Source organism: Nerophis lumbriciformis, linkage group LG07, assembly GCF_033978685.3.
Source record: "Nerophis lumbriciformis linkage group LG07, RoL_Nlum_v2.1, whole genome shotgun sequence".
Classification (NCBI taxonomy): Eukaryota; Metazoa; Chordata; class Actinopteri; order Syngnathiformes; family Syngnathidae; genus Nerophis; species Nerophis lumbriciformis.
In genome coordinates this window covers 840,065-862,500 of record NC_084554.2, presented here as the reverse complement: position 1 = coordinate 862,500, position 22,436 = coordinate 840,065, and the positions used below count along the sequence as shown (strand labels likewise).

The following is a 22,436-nucleotide window of genomic DNA, read 5'->3' as shown; positions in this document are numbered from 1 at the left end:
GGGGGTTGTACCAGATGATGTCGTTTCGTTTTCTGTTCTTTTTTTGGCTGGTTTCCTGGCGTGGGTTCATAGGTGAGGGTGAAATTGTATCCGCTTTCATCAAGGGCTTTTTGGTACGGGGGGGTTGCTTGGTCAAATTCAGCTTTGCTAGATGACAGCATCGATAGCCTTTTATTAATTCCGGTAGGTATTCTTTTCGTGGTGGTGGGTGGGTGGTTGCTGTCATGGTGCACGTATTGGAGTGTTGTGTTGGGTTTCGTGAATGGTTGGTAGCTGTTATTTCTCAGGTTGAAAGTGACGTCGAGGAAGTTGACGGTTTGCTTGTTGGCTTCAATCGTGATCCGTAGGCCGTTCTCTTTGAAAATTTGGCATATGCGCTTCTTGGTATTCTCGCTGCTCCTTGGCGAGGCGCGACACACTGCCAGTCTGTCATCACGGTAAATACCAAGGTTCAGATTGAGGCTAGCGAGCTGGGAGAGGAGGAAACTCCCAACGAGTTCACACGTTTCTGCTCCGTCATATATACATATATATATATATGTATATATACATATATGTACATATATGTACATATATACATATGTATATACTTATATATATATATATATATACATACATACACACATATGCATATATATATATATATATATATATATATATATATATATATATATATATATATATATATATATATACATAAATGTACAACTAAACACTTTTTACTTACTGTGGTGATAATACATTGTACTACATTATGCACTACTGTACATATTATAGAGATGGTAATACATTGTACTACATGTGGTACTATTGTACATACTGTAGTAATGATAATACATTGTACTACATGTAGTACTATTGTACATACTGTAGTAATGATAATACATGGTACTACATGTAGTACTACTGTACTTACTACAGTGATCAAATCAGCAAACATGATTGCTCTTCATTCCTAATCCTTCAACTCAGCACCTTGACAACACACACACACACACACACACACACACACACACACACACACACACACACACACACACACACACACACACACACACACACACACACACACACACACACACACACACACACACACACACACTAAATTGCCAGCACTCCTGGTTACCATAGAGACAGCAATAAACACTACAGGTGATTTACACTCCAGTCTGTACTACCTATTCAAATATCATCTACACTTTGTATACAATACATACATTACTACTATTAAGTAGTATAGACATATACATGTTTATGTCCAAGTATACTACAACAAGTATAGACATATACATGTTTATGTCCAAGTATACTACAACAAGTATAGACATATACATGTTTATGTCCAAGTATACTACAACAAGTATAGACATATACATGTTTATGTCCAAGTATACTACAACAAGTATAGACATATACATGTTTATGTCCAAGTATACTACAACAAGTATAGACATACACATATTTATGACCAGGTATATACATATAAGAGTATATGAGCAAGTATACTACAACAAGTATATACATGTATATGAGCAAGTATACTACAATAAGTATATACATAGACATGTACATGACTAAGTACACTACAACAAGTATAGACATGTATATGAGCAAGTACACTTCAACAAGTATAGACATGTACATGACTAAGTATACTACAACAAGTACACATGTATATGAGCAAGTATACTACAACAAGTATAGACATGTATATGAGCAAGTATACTACAACAAGTATAGACATGTATATGAGCAAGTATACTACAACAAGTATAGACATGTATATGAGCAAGTACACTTCAACAAGTATAGACATGTACATGACTAAGTATACTACAACAAGTATAGACATGTATAAGAGCAAGTATACTACAACAAGTATAGACATGTATATGAGCAAGTATACTACAACAAGTATAGACATGTATATGAGCAAGTATACTACAACAAGTATAGACATGTATATGAGCAAGTATACTACAACAAGTATAGACATGTACATGACTAAGTATACTACAACAAGTATAGACATGTATATGAGCAAGTATACTACAACAAGTACAGACATGTATATGGGCAAGTATACTACAACAAGTATAGACATGTATATGAGCAAGCATACTACAACAAGTATAGACATATATATGAGCAAGTACACTTCAACAAGTATAGACATGTACATGACTAAGTATACTACAACAAGTATAGACATGTATATGAGCAAGTATACTACAACATGTATAGACATGTATATGAGCAAGTATACTACAACAAGTATAGACATGTACATGACTAAGTATACTACAACAAGTATAGACATGTATAAGAGCAAGTATACTACAACAAGTATAGACATGTATATGAGCAAGTATACTACAACAAGTATAGACATGTATATGAGCAAGTATACTACAACAAGTATAGACATGTATATGAGCAAGTACACTACAACAAGTATAGACATGTATATGAGCAAGTACACTTCAACAAGTATAGACATGTACATGACTAAGTATACTACAACAAGTATAGACATGTATATGAGCAAGTATACTACAACAAGTATAGACATGTATATGAGCAAGTATACTACAACAAGTATAGACATGTATATGAGCAAGTATACTACAACAAGTATAGACATGTACATGACTAAGTATACTACAACAAGTATAGACATGTATATGAGCAAGTACACTTCAACAAGTATAGACATGTACATGAGCAAGTACACTTCAACAAGTATAGACATGTACATGACTAAGTATACTACAACAAGTATAGACATGTATATGAGCAAGTACACTACAACAAGTATAGACATGTATATGAGCAAGTATACTACAACAAGTATAGACATGTATATGAGCAAGTATACTACAACAAGTATAGACATGTATATGAGCAAGTATACTACAATAAGTATATACATAGACATGTATATGAGCAAGTATATTGCAACAAGTATATACATGTATATGAGCAAGTATACTACAACAAGTATATACATGTATATGAGCAAGCATACTACAATAAGTATATACATAGACATGTATATGAGCAAGTATACTACAACAAGTATATACATGTATATGAGCAAGTATACTACAACAAGTATATACATGTATATGAGCAAGCATACTACAATAAGTATATACATAGACATGTATATGAGCAAGTATACTACAACAAGTATATACATGTATATGAGCAAGCATACTACAATAAGTATATACATAGACATGTATATGAGCAAGTATACTACAACAAGTATATACATGTATATGAGCAAGTATACTACAATAAGTATATACGTAGACATGTATATGAGCAAGTATACTACAACAAGTATAGACATGTATATGAGCAAGCATACTACAATAAGTATAGACATAGACATGTATATGAGCAAGTATACTACAACAAGTATATACATGTATATGAGCAAGTATACTACAATAAGTATATACGTAGACATGTATATGAGCAAGTATACTACAACAAGTATATACATGTATATGAGCAAGCATACTACAATAAGTATAGACATAGACATGTATATGAGCAAGTATACTACAACAAGTATATACCTGTACATACACATGTATATGAGCAAGTATATTGCAACAAGTATAGACAAGTATATGAGCAAGTATACTACAACACATGTATATGAGCAAGTACACTTCAACAAGTATAGACATGTGCATGACTAAGTATACTACAACAAGTATAGACATGTATATGAGCAAGTATACTACAAGTATATACAGTACATGTGCATGACTAAGTATACTACAAGAAGTATACACATGTATATGAGCAAGTATACTACAAGTATATACGGTACATGTGCATGACTAAGTATACTACAAGAAGTATAGACATGTATATGAGCAAGTACACTTCAACAAGTACAGACATGTACATGACTAAGTATACTACAACAAGTATAGACATGTATATGAGCAAGTATACTACAAGTATATACAGTACATGTGCATGACTAAGTATACTACAACAAGCACACACATGTATATGAGCAAGTACACTTCAACAAGTATAGACATGTGCATGACTAAGTATACTACAACAAGTACACATGTATATGAGCAAGTATACTACAAGTATATACAGTACATGTGCATGACTAAGTATACTACAAGAAGTATACACATGTATATGAGCAAGTACACTACAAGTATATACAGTACATGTGCATGACTAAGTATACTACAAGAAGTATACACATGTATATGAGCAAGTACACTTCAACAAGTATAGACATGTACATGACTAAGTATACTACAAGTACACATGTATATGAGCAAGTATACTACAAGTATATACAGTACATGTGCATGACTAAGTATACTACAACAAGTACACACATGTATATGAGCAAGTACACTTCAACAAGTATAGACATGTGCATGACTAAGTATACTACAACAAGTACACATGTATATGAGCAAGTATACTACAAGTATATACAGTACATGTACATGACTAAGTATACTACAAGAAGTATACACATGTATATGAGCAAGTATACTACAAGTATATACGTACATGTGCATGACTACGTATACTACAAGAAGTATATACGTACATGTACAAGAAGTACACATGTATGTAGGTGATGCAAGAGTCAAATATACAAATGTTGTAGTACTTACCAATAGTGAAGTTAAATCCATCAATGCTGAAAGTTGCACTTCTGCACTTCTTAAAACCTTCTTTCTTCCACATCATGCAAAGACTCTTGCACTCTTTCTTTGTCTTGCACTGATTGTGTTGCAGTGATTGTGTTGTGTTGCAGCGATTGTGTTGCAAGAGTGCCGCACACTGAGCAGCTGATGAGACGTCACCTCCTCCTCCTCCTCCTGTACTCCCCTTGGAAATACACATGAATACTTCATTCCTCTTCTACATATACATGTACACTATACACAGCTAGTACTACATGTCTAATTATACACAAGTTGTAGTAGTGTGTACATGTATACATGTACAGTTCATACAAGTAGTATTAGTGTACACATGTATAAATGTACAGTTTATACAAATAGTATTAGTGTACACATGTATAAATATACAGTTTATACAAGTAGTATTAGTGTGTACATGTATAAATATACAGTTTATACAAGTAGTATTAGTGTGTACATGTATAAATGTACAGTTTATACAAGTAGTATTAGTGTGTACATGTATAAATGTACAGTTTATACAAGTAGTATTAGCGTGTACATGTATAAATATACAGTTTATACAAGTAGTATTAGTGTACACATGTATAAATGTACAGTTTATACAAGTAGTATTAGTGTACACATGTATAAATATACCGTTTATACAAGTAGTATTAGTGTGTACATGTATAAATATACAGTTTATACAAGTAGTATTAGTGTACACATGTATAAATATACAGTTTATACAAGTAGTATTAGTGTACACATGTATAAATATACAGTTTATACAAGTACTATTAGTGTACACATGTATAAATGTACAGTTCATACAAGTAGTATTAGTGTACACATGTATAAATATACAGTTTATACAAGTAGTATTAGTGTACACATGTATAAATATACAGTTTATACAAGTAGTATTAGTGTATACATGTATAAATATACAGTTTATACAAGTAGTATTAGTGTACACATGTATAAATATACAGTTTATACAAGTAGTATTAGTGTACACATGTATAAATATACAGTTTATACAAATAGTATTAGTGTATACATGTATAAATATACAGTTTATACAAGTAGTATTAGTGTACACATGTATAAATATACAGTTTATACAAGTAGTATTAGTGTACACATGTATAAATATACCGTTTATACAAGTAGTATTAGTGTGTACATGTATAAATATACAGTTTATACAAGTAGTATTAGTGTGTACATGTATAAATATACAGTTTATACAAGTAGTATTAGTGTACACATGTATAAATATACAGTTTATACAAGTAGTATTAGTGTGTACATGTATAAATATACAGTTTATACAAGTAGTATTAGTGTACACATGTATAAATATACAGTTTATATAAGTAGTATTAGTGTACACATGTATAAATGTACAGTTTATACAAGTAGTATTAGTGTGTACATGTATAAATGTACAGTTTATACAAGTAGTATTAGTGTGTACATGTATAAATGTATAGTTTATACAAGTAGTATTAGTGTACATATGTATAAATATACAGTTTATACAAGTAGTATTAGTGTACACATGTATAAATGTACAGTTTATACAAGTAGTATTAGTGTGTACATGTATAAATGTACAGTTTATACAAGTAGTATTAGTGTGTACATGTATAAATGTATAGTTTATACAAGTAGTATTAGTGTACACATGTATAAATATACAGTTTATACAAGTAGTATTAGTGTGTACATGTATAAATATACAGTTTATACAAGTAGTATTAGTGTGCACATGTATAAATATACAGTTTATACAAGTAGTATTAGTGTACACATGTATAAATATACACTTTAGACAAGTAGTATCAATGTAGTACTTGTTTAAATATAAACTTTAAACACGTACTATTGCTTATTTGGTTCATATGTAAACAAATGAATATTTTTCAATGTAAATTTGAGTTAACAAACAAAAACATGGTACAACATTTGGGTGACATAAAGTATCGTGTACACTCAAAAGTACTTCCATCTCAAAATATCACAATAATAATAATGGAAAAGGAATTATTAATTATTTTGGGATAATGTTTGTTAAAATGATGGTACATAAATTACATTTTCATATTAAAGGAAGTCCAGGCTGTTGTTGTCATACCACCACCTGCCACTAGAGGCTGCTGCAGATCACATGTCTTTACAGCAGCCGTGATTGGACTCATGGAAATGTCATTACGTCATTATGTCATTATGTCATTACGTCATTACGTCAGGAGGACACAAGCACGTGATGATCCTGTGATGTTTGCTCTTTTTTTTTTACAATCCGCCTTTCAACTTGTCACTTTTCTTCTTGTCCCGTCAAACTTCTTCTTGTGGTGCATCATGAAGTGTGTTTACTTCTACAGCGTTGTGTTGTTGTTGACACTGTGTGACGTCACTGCGGCAGGACCTCTACACGCACAGTGCACCGTACAATGGTAAGTATGACTTTTATTACTCTTTAGCATTCTACATGGTATGTCCTCTCCTAAATGTCACTTTTATTACTTTATATAAACATCATTCAACAAGCTTTTTAACATTTCTTCTTATATGAAATAACTTATTTTGAAAATGTTATGCAAACCCCGTTTCCATATGAGTTGGGAAATGGTGTTAGATGTAAATATAAACGGAATACAATGATTTGCAAATCATTGTATTCCGTTTATATTTACATCTGACACCATTTCCCAACTCATATGGAAACGGGGTTCGCACTTTTTTGCCTCATTTTTGCAGCCACACACCCTGTGCATGCTATCTGTTAGCATGCTAACATTAACATGCTACCTTTTGAGACACTTTTTCAACAGTTTAACTTGGTACGTGACATGTTAACTGTAAGCATGCTAACGTTAGCACGCTAGCATGTCAACAATTATTTTTTAGCCAGTTTTTCCGCATCAGAGTCAAATCATTAGGTAAGTGGCATATGCTAACTGTTAGCACGCTAAAATTATTTTGCCAATTTTGCACTTGCTTACATAAGCATGCTAACTTTTTAATTTTCAGCCGTACACCTTAGATTCGTACAACTTGGTAGGTAACATTTGTTAACTGTTAGCATGCCAGCAATAACATGCCATCATTAGCATGCTAACTTTATAGGCATTTTTTTTTACCGTTTACCCCAGAGTCTTCTAACTTTGGTACTAGAAAAATGCCAACTGTGCGCAGGCTAATGTTAGCATGATACGTTTTTACAGCTTCATTTTGCCACGGTACACCACAGATTTATATAACTTGGTACTTGACATGGGCTAACTGTTAGCATGCTAACATTAACATGCTACCCATTGAGCCAATTTTTCAACAATACACTTCAGATTCATTTAACTTGATACGTGACATGTTAACTGTAAGCATGCTAACGTTAGCATGCTAGCATGTTAACGTTAGAAGGCCGAGTTATTATTTAGCCGGTTTTTCCGCCACACACATCAGAGTCATATCATTAGGTAAGTGACATATGCTAACTGTTAGCATGCTATTTTTTTTGTGCCAATTTTGCCGCCTTACACCTCAGAGTCATACAATTTGGTACTTGACACTTGCTTACATAAGCATGCTAACTTTTTAATTTTCAGCCGTACACCTCAAGATTCGTAGGTAGCATTTGTTAACTGTTAGCATGCTAACATTAACATGCTACCCATTGAGCCAATTTTTCAACAATGCACTTCAGGTTCATTCAACTTGGTACGTGACATGTTAACTGTAAGCATGCTAACGTTAGAACGTCGAGTTATTTTTAGCCCGTTTTTCCGCCATACACATCAGAGTCAAATCATTAGGTAAGTGACATATGCTAACTGTTAGCATGCTAAAAAAAAAATTTGCCAATTTTGTGCTTGCTTACAAAACCATGCTAACTTTTTGATTTTCCGCCGTCCACCTCAGATTAGTACAACTTGGTAGGTAACATTTGTTAACTGCTAGCATGCTAACGTTAGCACGCTAGCATGTTAACAGTTATTTTTTGGCCCGTTTTTCCGCCATACACATCAGAGTCAAATCATTAGGTAAGTGACATATGCTAACTGTTAGCATGCTAATTTTTTTGTGTGCCAATTTTGCACTTGCTTACATAAGCATGCTAACTTTTTGATTTTCCGCCGTACACCTCAGATTAGTACAACTTGGTAGGTAACATTTGTTAACTGTAAGCATGCTAACATTAGCACGCTAGCATGTCAACAATTATTTTTTAGCCCGTTTTTCCGCCACACACATCAGAGTCAAATCATTAGGTAAGTGACATATGCTAACTGTTAGCATGCTAATTTTTTTTGTGCCAATTTTGCACTTGCTTACATAAGCATGCTAACTTTTTGATTTTCCGCCGTCCACCTCACATTCGTACAACTTGGTAGGTAACATTTGTTAACTGTTAGCATGCTAACGTTAGCACGCTAGCATGTCAACAGTTATTTTTTAGCCCGTTTTTCCGCCACACACATCAGAGTCAAATCATTAGGTAAGTGACATATGCTAACTGTTAGCAAGCTAATTTTTTTTTTGCCAATTTTGCACTTGTTTACATAAGCATGCTAACTTTTTGATTTTCCGCCATACACCTCAGATTAGTACAACTTGGTAGGTAACATTTGTTAACTGTTAGCATGCTAACGTTAGCACGCTAGCATGTTAACAGTTATTTTTTGGCCAGTTTTTCCGCCATACACATGAGAGTCAAATCATTAGGTAAGTGACATATGCTAACTGTTAGCATGCTAAAAAAATTTTTGCCAATTTTGCGCTTGCTTACATAACCATGCTAACTTTTTGATTTTCCGCCGTACACCTCAGATTCGTACAACTTGGTAGGTCACATTTGTTAACTGTTAGCATGCTAACGTTAGCACGCTAGCATGTCAACAGTTATTTTTTTAGCCCGTTTTTCCGCCACACACATCAGAGTCAAATCATTAGGTAAGTGACATATGCTAACTGTTAGCATGCTAAAAAAAATTTTGCCAATTATGCACTTGCTTACATAACCATGCTAACTTTTTGATTTTCCGCCGTCCACCTCAGATTAGTACAACTTGGTAGGTAACATTTGTTAACTGTTAGCATGCTAACGTTAGCACGCTAGCATGTCAACAGTTATTTTTTAGCCAGTTTTTCCGCCACACACATCAGAGTCAAATCATTAGGTAAGTGACATATGCTAACTGTTAGCATGCTAATTTTTTTTTTTGCCAATTTTGCACTTGCTTACATAAGCATGCTAACTTTTTAATTTTCCGCCGTACACCTCAGATTCGTACAACTTGGTAGGTCACATTTGTTAACTGTTAGCATGCCAGCAATAACATGCCATCATTAGCATGCTAACTTTATAGGCATTTTTTTTACAGTTTACCCCAGAGTCTTATAACTTTGGTACTAGAAAAATGCCAACTGTGCGCAGGCTAATGTTAGCATGATAAGTTTTTACAGCTTCATTTTGCCACGGTACACCTCAGATTCATATAACTTGGTACTTGACATGGGCTAACTGTTAGCATGCTAACATTAACATGCTACCCATTGAGACAATTTTTCAACAATACACTTCAGGTTCATTAAACTTGGTACGTGACATGTTAACTGTAAGCATGCTAACGTTAGCATGTTAACGTTAGAAGGCCGAGTTATTATTTAGCCAGTTTTTCCGCCACACACATCAGAGTCATATCATTAGGTAAGTGACATATGCTAACTGTTAGCATGCTATTTTTTTTGTGCCAATTTTGCTGCCTTACACCTCAGAGTCATACAATTTGGTACTTGACACTTGCTTACATAAGCATGCTAACTTTTTAATTTTCAGCCGTACACCTCAAGATTCGTAGGTAGCATTTGGTAACTGTTAGCATGCTAGCGATAGCATGCTAGCTTCTTTTTTTTTTTTTAGCTAATTTTGCATGCGAATGCCTCAGAATCGTACAACTTGGTAAATGGTTCATGTATTTCCAGTGACAGGATTAATTTTGCAGGTATGTTGCGATACCGTGTCAAGCGGTTTATGAATCGCTGGTATCGCAGATCAAGAAGTGGGAAGGCAGGGCGGGCTGCACCGGTGGAGGACAGCGCTGCTCCTACAAGGTTGGTGTTGTACATAAATATGTTGACTAACTGGTTAATAAAAGTACTGTTAATACCCATCTTGACTAACTGGTTAATAAAAGTACTGTTAATACCCATCTTGACTAACTGGGTTAGTAAACTTGTTAATACCCATATTGACTAACTGGTTAATAAAAGTACTGTTAATACACATCTTGACTAACTGGGTTAATAAAAGTACTGTTAATACCCATCTTGACTAACTGGTTAATAAAAGTACTGTTAATAGCCATCTTGACTAACTGGTTAATAAAAGTGCTGTTAATACCTATCTTGACTAACTAGTTAATAAAAGTGCTGTTAATACCCATCTTGACTAACTGAGTTAATAAAAGTACTGTTAATACCCATCTTGACTAACTGGTTAATAAAAGTGCTGTTAATACCCATCTTGACTAACTGGTTAATAAAAGTACTGTTAATACCCATCTTGACTAACTGGTTAATAAAAGTACTGTTAATAGCCATCTTGACTAACTGGTAAATAAAAGTGTTGTTAATACCCGTCTTGACTAACTGGTTAATAAAAGTGCTGTTAATACCCATCTTGACTAACTGGTTAATAAAAGTGCTGTTAATACCCATCTTGACTAACTGGTTAATAGAAGTACTGTTAATACCCATCTTGACTAACTGGTTAATAAAAGTACTGTTAATAGCCATCTTGACTAACTGGTTAATAAAAGTACTGTTAATAGCCATCTTGACTAACTGGTTAATAAAAGTGCTGTTAATACCCATCTTGACTAACTGGGTTAGTAAACGTGTTAATACCCATATTGACAAACTGGTTAATAAAAGTACTGTTAATACCCATCTTGACTAACTGGGTTAGTAAACGTGTTAATACCCATCTTGACTAACTGGTTAATAAAAGTGCTGTTAATACCCATCTTGACTAACTGAGTTAATAAAAGTACTGTTAATACCCATCTTGACTAACTGGTTAATAAAAGTACTGTTAATACCCATCTTGACTAACTGGGTTAGTAAACTTGTTAATACCCATATTGACTAACTGGTTAATAAAAGTACTGCTAATACCCATCTTGACTAACTGGTTAATAAATGTGCTGTTAATACCCATCTTGACTAACTGAGTTAATAAAAGTACTGTTAATAGCCATATTGACTAACTGGTTAATAAAAGTGCTGTTAATACCCATCTTGACTAACTGGTTAATAAAAGTGCTGTTAATACCCATCTTGACTAACTGGTTAATAAAAGTGCTGTTAATACCCATCTTGACTAACTGAGTTAATAAAAGTACTGTTAATACCCATCTTGACTAACTGGTTAATAAAAGTGCTGTTAATACCCATCTTGACTAACTTGGTTAATAAAAGTACTGTTATTACCCATCTTGACTAACTGGTTAATAAAAGTGCTGTTAATACCCATCTTGACTAACTGGGTTAGTAAACGTGTTAATACCCATATTGACTAACTGGTTAATAAAAGTACTGTTAATACCCATCTTGACTAACTGGTTAATAAAATGAATTGGCCATTTTTCAAACTTCCACCATTTCCACATTTTTTTCAACCGATTTAAACCATTCCACCTTCAACACATTCCACCCGTCCTGGAAATTCAGACTACTTTTTTTCCCAAGTTCAAAAAAAAATTCCAGGACTTTCCAGAATTTCTGGTTTCCCAAAGCCCTATTTCCACCCTTTTTCCTGGCGACTACTCCTTCCACATTTTTCAACCCACTTCAAGCGTTCCACCGTCAAAACATTCCTCTTCATCAGGACAAACAACTAAGTTGTTTTTCTTAACTGGAAAAATTCCCGGTTTTCTCGTGATTCCAGGAATTCCGCAATACCACTTCTCAGTTAAAAATGTTACTACTTCAACATTTCTCGACCGATTTGAAAAATTCCAACACCAACCATTTACAAAATTCTATTTTTTTTTTAGCATTTCCCCCAAAATTCCCGCTTTTCACGAAATTCCCTTATACCATTTACTACTTCAACATTTCTTGCCCGATTTAAACAATTCCAAAACCAACCAATTCAGCTCATTCAGGACATTCATGCTTCTAATCATTTTCAAAAAAATCTCGCTTTTCCCAAAATTCCCAAATTTCCAGGAAGTTCCCATTGAAATGAATGGGACATTTTTCCAAGTTGCACAATTCCCACATTTTTAAAGCTATTGAAAGCATTCCAACATCAACACATTCCACTCATCCTGGACATTCAAACTAACACTTTCCCAACTTCCAAACCCAATTCCAGTTTTCCTGGAAATTCAAAGTCTTCAACATTCAAACTATTCTTACATTCATACTACATTCTGTCAGCATTTCACTTTAACTTCAGCATTGGAGCATTCACACATCATCTAGTTCATAATAATTTACACTCGCACGTCGCATCCATAATTCCGTAAAAATACGCAGATTTAAGCCACAAACTTCACCTAGCTTGAAGCTAACGTTAGCCACTGTGTATTTCCTTCTCGCGCTAAAAGTCACAGCACATGTAAACAAAACAGTTACAAAAAATCGAAGTTTATGAGAATAAAAATTCTCTTACCTTTCTGTTTTGTCGACATAACTTTGTTTTAAAACTCTTCTTTTACGTTGGCCCATTGTTTGGTGTTACACGGAAATAGTTCCCACCGCTATTTCCTTATGAGACACCCATTAGGTCCAACTTCCTGTCACTCCTCCTATTGGACAGTTTGAAGTGTGGAGGCGGGGTCTGGCCTTCTATTGGCTGTCAGCGTTGTAATGACCTGTCAATCATTGACGCGGCCACAGTCAGTTTGGTGAATTTTATTTTGAAATACAAACAGTACAATTGAAACAAAGCGCTTTTATTACGGATCAATATGTTTTTCAATGAACACTTACACGTCAAGCGTGAGAATATATACAACAAATCTATTTCTTGTCTGTTTTTTTGTTTTTGTTTCTTCTAAGTGGTGATTTTAATTTTTGCTACAGGAAATAAACATTTAAAAAAAAATTCTTCAAAATAAAATTCAAATAAATCGTTTTTTTGTTTTCATATATTATTGGAGTTATCAATATTGAACATGCATCATTTTAACAGAATGTTTAATTATTTTGTGTCAAACATAAAAGCTTTATTTAACATCACTTGGTTATAATGGCACGTTGTTTATTAAAGTCATTTGATTAGATGCAAATCAAATCTATGATTTTTGCTACTCCAGTTACAAAAGCAGCATTATGTCATATAAGGTTTGGTGTTTTGCAGCTACATTCTGCCACGGTGCACTTTATATCTGCCAAACACACCACTCCATTGACGAGGTACCAACAAGTCATCAACTTCCGCCTGGTGCCATACCACTTCTTCACTGGATGTCATATTTCTGTAGGTACAATATCACACGGTCTTTCTCAATAATGCTCACTAACTCCATGTGGGATCTGAACATGACCTGCAGGCCATGTCCATCTCCCAGACCTGGTTTGTGGTCCGAGACCACGGCAACAACTACTGCAACCTCTACAACCTCATGGAAGGTAAGTCAGTTGGATGTATGTACAACTACTGTAACTTCATGGAAGGTAAGTCAGTTGGATGTATGTACAACTACTGTAACCTCATGGAAGGTAAGTCAGTTGGATGTATGTACAGCTACTGTAACCTCATGGAAGGTAAGTCAGTTGGATGTATGTACAACTACTGTAACTTCATGGAAGGTAAGTCAGTTGGATGTATGTACAGCTACTGTAACCTCATGGAAGGTAAGTCAGTTGGATGTATGTACAACTACTGTAACCTCATGGAAGGTAAGTCAGTTGGATGTATGTACAACTACTGTAACTTCATGGAAGGTAAGTCAGTTGGATGTATGTACAACTACTGTAACTTCATGGAAGGTAAGTCAGTTGGATGTATGTACAACTACTGTAACTTCATGGAAGGTAAGTCAGTTGGATGTATGTACAACTACTGTAACTTCATGGAAGGTAAGTCAGTTGGATGTATGTACAACTACTGTAACCTCATGGAAGGTAAGTCAGTTGGATGTATGTACAACTACTGTAACCTCATGGAAGGTAAGTCAGTTGGATGTATGTACAACTACTGTAACTTCATGGAAGGTAAGTCAGTTGGATGTATGTACACATTGTTCACATTATTTATTGACTGTATCTAAAAAAGATACAAATATATTTTTATTGAAATGAAGATATGAAATAATCCTAAATGACTTGGTTTATATTATTGTATATACTAGGGCAGGGGTCACCAACGCGGTCACCAGGTAGCCCGTAAGGACCAGATCAGTCGCCCGCTGGCCTGTTCTAAAAATAGCTCAAAGAGCAGCACTTACCAGTGAGCTGCCTCTATTTTTTTTAATTGTATTTATTTACTAGCAAGCTGGTCTCGCTTTGCTCCACATTTTTAATTCTAAAAGAGACAAAACTCAAATAGAATTTGAAAATCCAAGAAAATATTCTAAAGACTTGGTCTTCACTTGGAATAAGCGGTAGAAAATGGATGAGTTTAAATAAATTCATTTATTTTTTTACTTTGCTTCTTATTACTTTTAGAAATACAATTTTAGAGAAAAAAATACAACCTTAAAAATGATTTTAGGATTTTTAAACAAATATACCTTTTTACCTTTTAAATTTCTTCCTCTTCTTTCCTGACAATTTAAATCAATGTTCAAGTAATTTTTTTTTAAATTATTATTGTAAAGAATAATACCGTATTTTCCACACCATAAGGCGCCCTGGGTTATAAGCCGCGCCTTCAATGAACGGCATATTTCAAAACTTTGTCCACCTATAAGCCGCCCCGTGTTGTAAGCCGCATCTAACTGCGCTAAAGGAATGTCAAAAAAACAGTCAGATAGGTCAGTCAAACTTTAATAATATATTAAAAACCAGCGTGATGTGGGCGCGCATGGAGTCGTATATCAACATGGACGGAGCTGCGTGAAAAAAGCCACCCGGCCTCTTCGCGTAAACTTAAACTTACCTTAACCACTCGCTCATCTTTTCTTCATCCATCCCTTCGAGTTAGCTTTTATGATGACGCCGGCTGGAAAGGTCTCTTTTGGCAAGGTCTTCCTTTTGAATATCACCATGGGTGGAAGTTTCTGGCCATTAGCATGGCAAGCTAGAACCACAGTGAAGGATGACTTCTCATTCCCTGTGGTGCGAATATTCACCGTACGTGCTCCCGTTGTATCCACAGTGCAGTTCACAGGAATATCAAAAGTCAGTGGAACCTCGTCCATGTTGATAATGTTCTCTGGCCGGATCTTTTTTTCAGCTATCTTGTTTTTACAATATGCACGGAAAGTAGCCAGCTTTTCTTGAAAGTCTTTAGGCAGTTGCTGTGAAATAGTAGTCCGTGTGTGGATGGAGAGATTGCGTCTTTTCATGAACCGGATCCCTGTCGCTTAGTAGGAGCCATTTTGTGGTCTTTACAGATGTAAACACACAAAGGAAATGAAACGTAATATCCGCGCGCTTCTTCTTCTTCTACGCGGGCGGGTGGTTGCTTACAGTAGAAGAAGAAGCGCTTCCTGTTCTATGGGGGCGGGTGCTTACCTTGGCGGTTGCTTGCGTAGAAGAAGAAGCACTTCCTCTTCTACGGGGAAAAAAGATGGCGGCTGTTTACCGTAGTTGCGAGACCGAAACTTAATGAAAATGAATCTTAATATTAATCCATATATAAAGCGCACCGGGTTATAAGGCGCACTGTCAGCTTTTGAGAAAATTTGTGGTTTTTAGGTGCGCCTTATAGTGCGGAAAATACGGTAAATATTTTAGCTTCTGGTTTTTCGACGAAGAATATTTGTGAAATATTTCTTCAAACTTACTATGATTAAAATTCAAAAAAAATTATTCTGGCAAATCTAGAAAATTTGTAGAATCAAATTTAAATCTTATTTCAAAGTATTTTGAATTTCTTTTGAAATTTTTGTTCTGGAAAATCTAGAAGAAATACTGATTTGTCTTTGTTAGAAATATAGCTTGGTCTAATTTGTTAAATATTCTAACAAAGTGCAGATTGGATTTGAACCAATTTAAAACATGTCATCAAAATTCTAAAATGTATCTTAATCAGGAAAAATTACTAATGATGTTTCATAAAAATTTTTTTTTAATTTTTTCAAAAAGATTCAAATTAGCTAGTTTTTCTCTTCTTTTTGTCGGTTGAATTTTGAATTTTAAAGAGTCGAAATTGAAGATAAACTATGTTTCAAAATTTTATTTTAATTTTTTTTCATGTTTTCTCCTCTTTTAAACCGTTCAATTAAGTGTTTTTTTTCATCATTTATTCTCTACAAAAAACCTTCTGTAAAAGGGAAAAAAAAATGTACAACGGAATGACAGACAGAAATACCCATTTTTTTTATATATATAAATTAATTTATTTCGCTATTCTTGTTTAAATCACACTTCCGTGTAACTTACAAATGACAATATATTTATTTATTTAAGTGTGTATCAAACTGGTAGCCCTTCGCATTAATCAGTACCCAAGAAGTAGTTTTTGGTTTCAAAAAGGTTGGTGACCCCAATCTGGCGCCCTAGGCAAGATTTTAGGTGGCGCCCCCCCACATCGGCAGTGAAGTGTATATACTCACAAGAACCCGAATAGCTTTGTCTGTGACCTTTTTTTTTTTTACTTACAACTATAAGTAAAGGGGTGGAAAAGTGACTATTACCTGCAGGGCAAACATTATCTAACCAGAAGGCAATAACAATGTAAACAAAAAACACCTGCTTAAAAGATCTAATACAAATGTCCCTGGGGAATGTAAGGTGGGAGTACTGTAATTACCTAACGTTACATTATTATTTTCCATAACAATTTAGCCCACTCCACAATATTAACCCGACGTTAAAACAGAACTAGCTATTTATTGATTAGCAATTGCCGAATCATGTAGCATTAGCTTAATGCTAAAAAGCCAGGTTACTATCACATTCTGTAACAGACAAATAATTTCATGTAGGCTAACGTTACCTACCTGCTACCTCTTGTCTTTTCTCGTTTCTCCTCCTCTTCTTTTCTCTTTTTTCTTCCCTGGGCACCTGACAGTTTTGGCCGTTTTGACATCTTGTGTTGATTTTTTGATGTGGTGACGTCCAAAAAGAGTCATGATACGGGAAGGGAGGGGGCGCACCGTGCGGGGGGAGGAGGCGTGATGTTGTAACAAATAATATTTCTATTAAATAGGCTTTACTTTGCATTTTAATTAACGTGGGATTATTTTTTGTATTTAGAAATAATAGTACCAACTTTTTTTTCTTTTTTTTTTTCTCCAACATTTGTGGCACTGGCGTGGTGCCCCCTTATGGACGGCGCCCTTAGCATTTGCCTATACGGCCTATGCCACGGGCCGGCCCTGGTGACCCCTGTACTAGGGCATCAAATCAGTGTCAGTTGAGTCGGTCCATAGGTTGCCCTCAGGGATATTTAATGTCCAGCAGATGTCAGTATTTAGTGACACAGTATCGACACAGTATCGACACACTTTTGCAATGTGTCGAAACGCTTCATGACGCCTCATCAACCCATCACTACTTTGATAAACTCATGATATACTAGGAATTAGGAGTGTACAAATAATCCTGATTCTTAATCATTCATATTTAAAAAAAATAATTATTATTTAACGAACATTTAAAAAAAATACGAAATAAAAAGCATTTTAAAGACATTTAGGCCATCTCCATGCAACTAGGACTAGTGGATCTACATGGCCTGGGCAAGGAACTATGGAGGGCAAGCTGTTGTCCGGGCAACAAAACAGTTACAAAAAAAATCGAAGTTTATGAGAATAAATATTCTCTTACCTTTCTGTTTTGTCGACATAACTTTGTTTTAAAAGCCTTCTTTTACGTTGGCCCATTGTTTGGTGTTACACGGAAATGGTTCCCACCGCTATTTCCTTATGAGACACCCATTAGGTCCAACTTCCTGTCACTCCTCCTATTGGACAGTTTGAAGTGTGGAGGCGGGGTCTGGCCTTCTATTGGCTGTCAGCGTTGTAATGACCTGTCAATCATCGACGCAGCCACAGTCATGTTTGGTGAATTTTATTTTGAAATACAAACAGTACAATTGAAACAAAGCGCTTTTATTACGGATCAGTATGTTTTTAAATGAACACTTACACGTCAAGCGTCAGAATATATACAACAAATCTATTTCTTTTCTGTTTTTTGTTTTTGTTTCTTCTAAGTGGTGATTTTAATTTTTGCTACATTCTGTCAGCATTTCACTTCAACTTCAGCATTGGAGCATTCACACATCATCTAGTTCATAATAATTTACACTCGCACATTGCATCCATAATTCCGTAAAAATACGCAGATTTAAGCCACAAACTTCACCTAGCTTGAAGCTAACGTTAGCCACTGTGTATTTCCTTCTCGCGCTAAAAGTCACAGCACATGAAAACAAAACAGTTACAAAAAATCGAAGTTTATGACAATAAAAATGATCTTACTTTTCTGTTTTGTCGACATAACTTTGTTTTAAAAGCCTTCTTTTACGTTGGCCCATTGTTTGGTGTTACACGGAAATGGTTCCCACCGCTATTTCCTTATGAGACACCCATTTGGTCCAACTTCCTGTCACTCCTCCTATTGGACAGTTTGAAGTGTGGAGGCGGGATCTAACCTTCTATTGGCTGTCAGCGTTGTAATGACCTGTCAATCATTGACGCGGCCACAGTCAGTTTGGTGAATTTTATTTTGAAATACAAACAGTACAATCGAAACAAAGCGCTTTTATTACGGATCAGTATGTTTTTAAATGAACACTTACACGTCACGCGTCAGAATATATTTATAGAAAATATGTTTCTTGTCTGTTTTATTTGTTATTTCTGAGTGGTGATTTAAATTTTTTTAAATATATTAAAAAAAATATTTCAAAATAAAATTCAAATAAACCAATCGTTTTTAGTTTTCTCCAAATCCTATTCATGAAAAGAAAAGTGCATGACCAAAACATCCACTAACCTGACAGCCATAAATAAACACTCATATATTATTGGAGTTATCAATATATTCGACATGCATCATTTTAACAAATTGTTTTAATTATTTTGTGTCAAAATAAAAGCGTTGCTCTGCTTTCTTTAACATCATTTGGTGATAATCGGAAAGTGTGGAGGCGGGGTCTGGTGTGTCTATTGGCTGTCAGCGTTGTAATGACGTGTCAATCATCGCCGCAGCCAGTCAGTTTGGTGAATTTTATTTTGAAATACAAACAGTACAATTGAAACAAAGCGCTTTTATTGCAGATCAATATGTTTTTAAACGTACACTTACACGTCAAGCGTCAGAATACATATATATATACATACATCTATATATATATGTATGTGTGGGGAAAAAAATCACAAGACTATTTCATCTCTACAGGCCTGTTTCATGAGGGGGGGTACCCTCAATCATCAGGAGATTTTAATGGGAGCATTCACATACCATGGTTTATATAGGGCACAGAGTGGGTAGGTACAGGCTGGCGTAGGGGCGTGGTGATTGGCTCATGTGTTACCTAGGAGGTGTTTCCGTCTGTGGCGGCATGCTGTTACAATTTCGCTGCGCTTGTTGAGGGATGACAGGTCTGGACGGTAAATAATAAACAGTTTCTCTTTCAAGCATAGGTTGCATCTTTTATTACCACTAAACCCAACTAAATCTGAAATAGGAAAAATCAGCAAAATAATCCTGGACAGAGTCAACACAAAAATCAAGGACAAAACACCACTCAACCAATGGAGAAATACAGCAGCAGTAATCAAATGGTTCAACAACATCCAAGACAAACAACAGCACAACTTTATCTCCTTTGATATCGAGGAATTTTACCCTTCCATCACGCAAGACCTACTGACTCAAGCACTAGACTTCGCCTCAGACTACGACTCAATCACAGGCAACGAAAGAAACATCATCATCCACGCAAAAGACTCCATTCTCATCCACAACAGTACACCATGGCAAAAAAAGAACAATGCAACATTTGACGTCACTATGGGAAGTTTTGACGGAGCAGAAACGTGTGAACTCGTTGGGAGTTTCCTCCTCTCCCAGCTCGCCAGCCTCAATCTGAACCTTGGTATTTACCGTGATGACGGACTGGCAGTGTGTCGCGCCTCGCCAAGGAGCAGCGAGAATACCAAGAAGCGCATATGCCAAATTTTCAAAGAGAACGGCCTACGGATCACGATTGAAGCCAACAAGCAAACCGTCAACTTCCTTGACGTCACTTTCAACCTGAGAAATAACAGCTACCAACCATTCACGAAACCCAACACAACACTCCAATACGTGCACCATGACAGCAACCACCCACCCACCACCACGAAAAGAATACCTACCGGAATCAATAAAAGGCTATCGATGCTGTCATCTAGCAAAGCTGAATTTGACCAAGCAACCCCCCCGTACCAAAAAGCCCTTGATGAAAGCGGATACAATTTCACCCTCACCTATGAACCCACGCCAGGAAACCAGCCAAAAAAGAACAGAAAACGAAACGACATCATCTGGTACAACCCCCCATACAGCAAAAAACGTCTCAACGAACATTGGACACAAATTCCTCAATCTGATTGACAAACACTTTCCCAAAGACAACACCCTAAGAAAAATATTCAACAAGAACAACATTAAATTGAGCTACAGCTGCATGAACAATATACAACAAATCATCTCAAACCACAACAAAACAATTGCAAATGAGCCGTCGGCCCCCAGACAGAGCGACTCCAAAACCAACAAAGGATGTAACTGTCGAAAGAAACCTGATTGCCCTCTCAACGGGGGGTGCTTACAAACATCAGTTGTCTACCAATCTAAGGTAATACGCAAGGACATTAACACATCCGACACATATGTAGGATTAACCGAGGGAGAATTCAAAACCAGATGGAACAATCACAAGGCTTCTTTCAGGAACCAAAACCTGCGAAATACCACAGAACTCAGCAAACACATTTGGGACCTCAAAGACAATAATGTTGAATATTCAATAACATGGCAAATTCTTGCATCCAGCACACCTTACAATATTGGTAATAAAAGATGCAACCTATGCTTGAAAGAGAAACTGTTTATTATTTACCGTCCAGACCTGTCATCCCTCAACAAGCGTAGCGAAATTGTAACAACATGCCGCCACAGACGGAAACACCTCCTAGGTAACACATGAGCCAATCACCACGCCCCTAGGCCAGCCTGTACCCACCCACTCTGTGCCCTATATAAACCATGGTATGCGAATGCTCCCATTAAAATCTCCTGATGATTGAGGGTACCCCCCCTCATGAAACAGGCCTGTAGAGATGAAATAGTCTTGTGATTTTTTTCCCACACATACATATATATATATATATATATATATATATATAAATTGTGTTATTGCATAGATAATAATCACGTTGTCCTCCAACAGGAAGTAGTCTCACAGAGGTCAGAGGTTACAGGGAGATGACCAGTGACTTCTTATGTACTCAACGCTCCTCAGCCAACTGTGCCCTCGACTGACTTGTACTGCAACTACACTCTTCTTTCATCATCATCATCATTATTATTATACAGTGGGTACGGGTTGATTTT

At 35.5% G+C, this 22,436-nt stretch overlaps 2 protein-coding genes across 2 annotated transcripts in view; one reads left to right on the top strand and one right to left on the bottom strand.

The window, feature by feature from the left end:
• The window catches only part of LOC133609905 (dual specificity calcium/calmodulin-dependent 3',5'-cyclic nucleotide phosphodiesterase 1C-like), a 72,950-nt gene extending 53,343 nt beyond the window's left edge, over positions 1–19,607 (bottom strand). The window contains exons 1-3 of the mRNA XM_061965957.1: positions 19,313–19,607; positions 18,657–18,858; positions 13,387–13,588 (exon numbers count right to left, since the gene is read on the bottom strand). Of these exons, the coding sequence (XP_061821941.1) occupies positions 13,387–13,405 (19 nt within the window). The 5' untranslated portion in view covers positions 13,406–13,588; positions 18,657–18,858; positions 19,313–19,607. The remainder of the gene's footprint in view (positions 1–13,386; positions 13,589–18,656; positions 18,859–19,312) is intronic.
• LOC133609903 (uncharacterized) lies at positions 7,052–22,422 on the top strand. The gene is made up of 5 exons (XM_061965954.1): positions 7,052–7,159; positions 10,709–10,817; positions 14,077–14,196; positions 14,270–14,348; positions 22,273–22,422. Exons 1-5 carry the CDS (start codon positions 7,065–7,067, stop codon positions 22,362–22,364), a joined length of 495 nt encoding a protein of 164 aa, XP_061821938.1. The 5' UTR covers positions 7,052–7,064; the 3' UTR covers positions 22,365–22,422.
• The last annotated feature ends 14 nt before the right edge of the window (positions 22,423–22,436 follow it).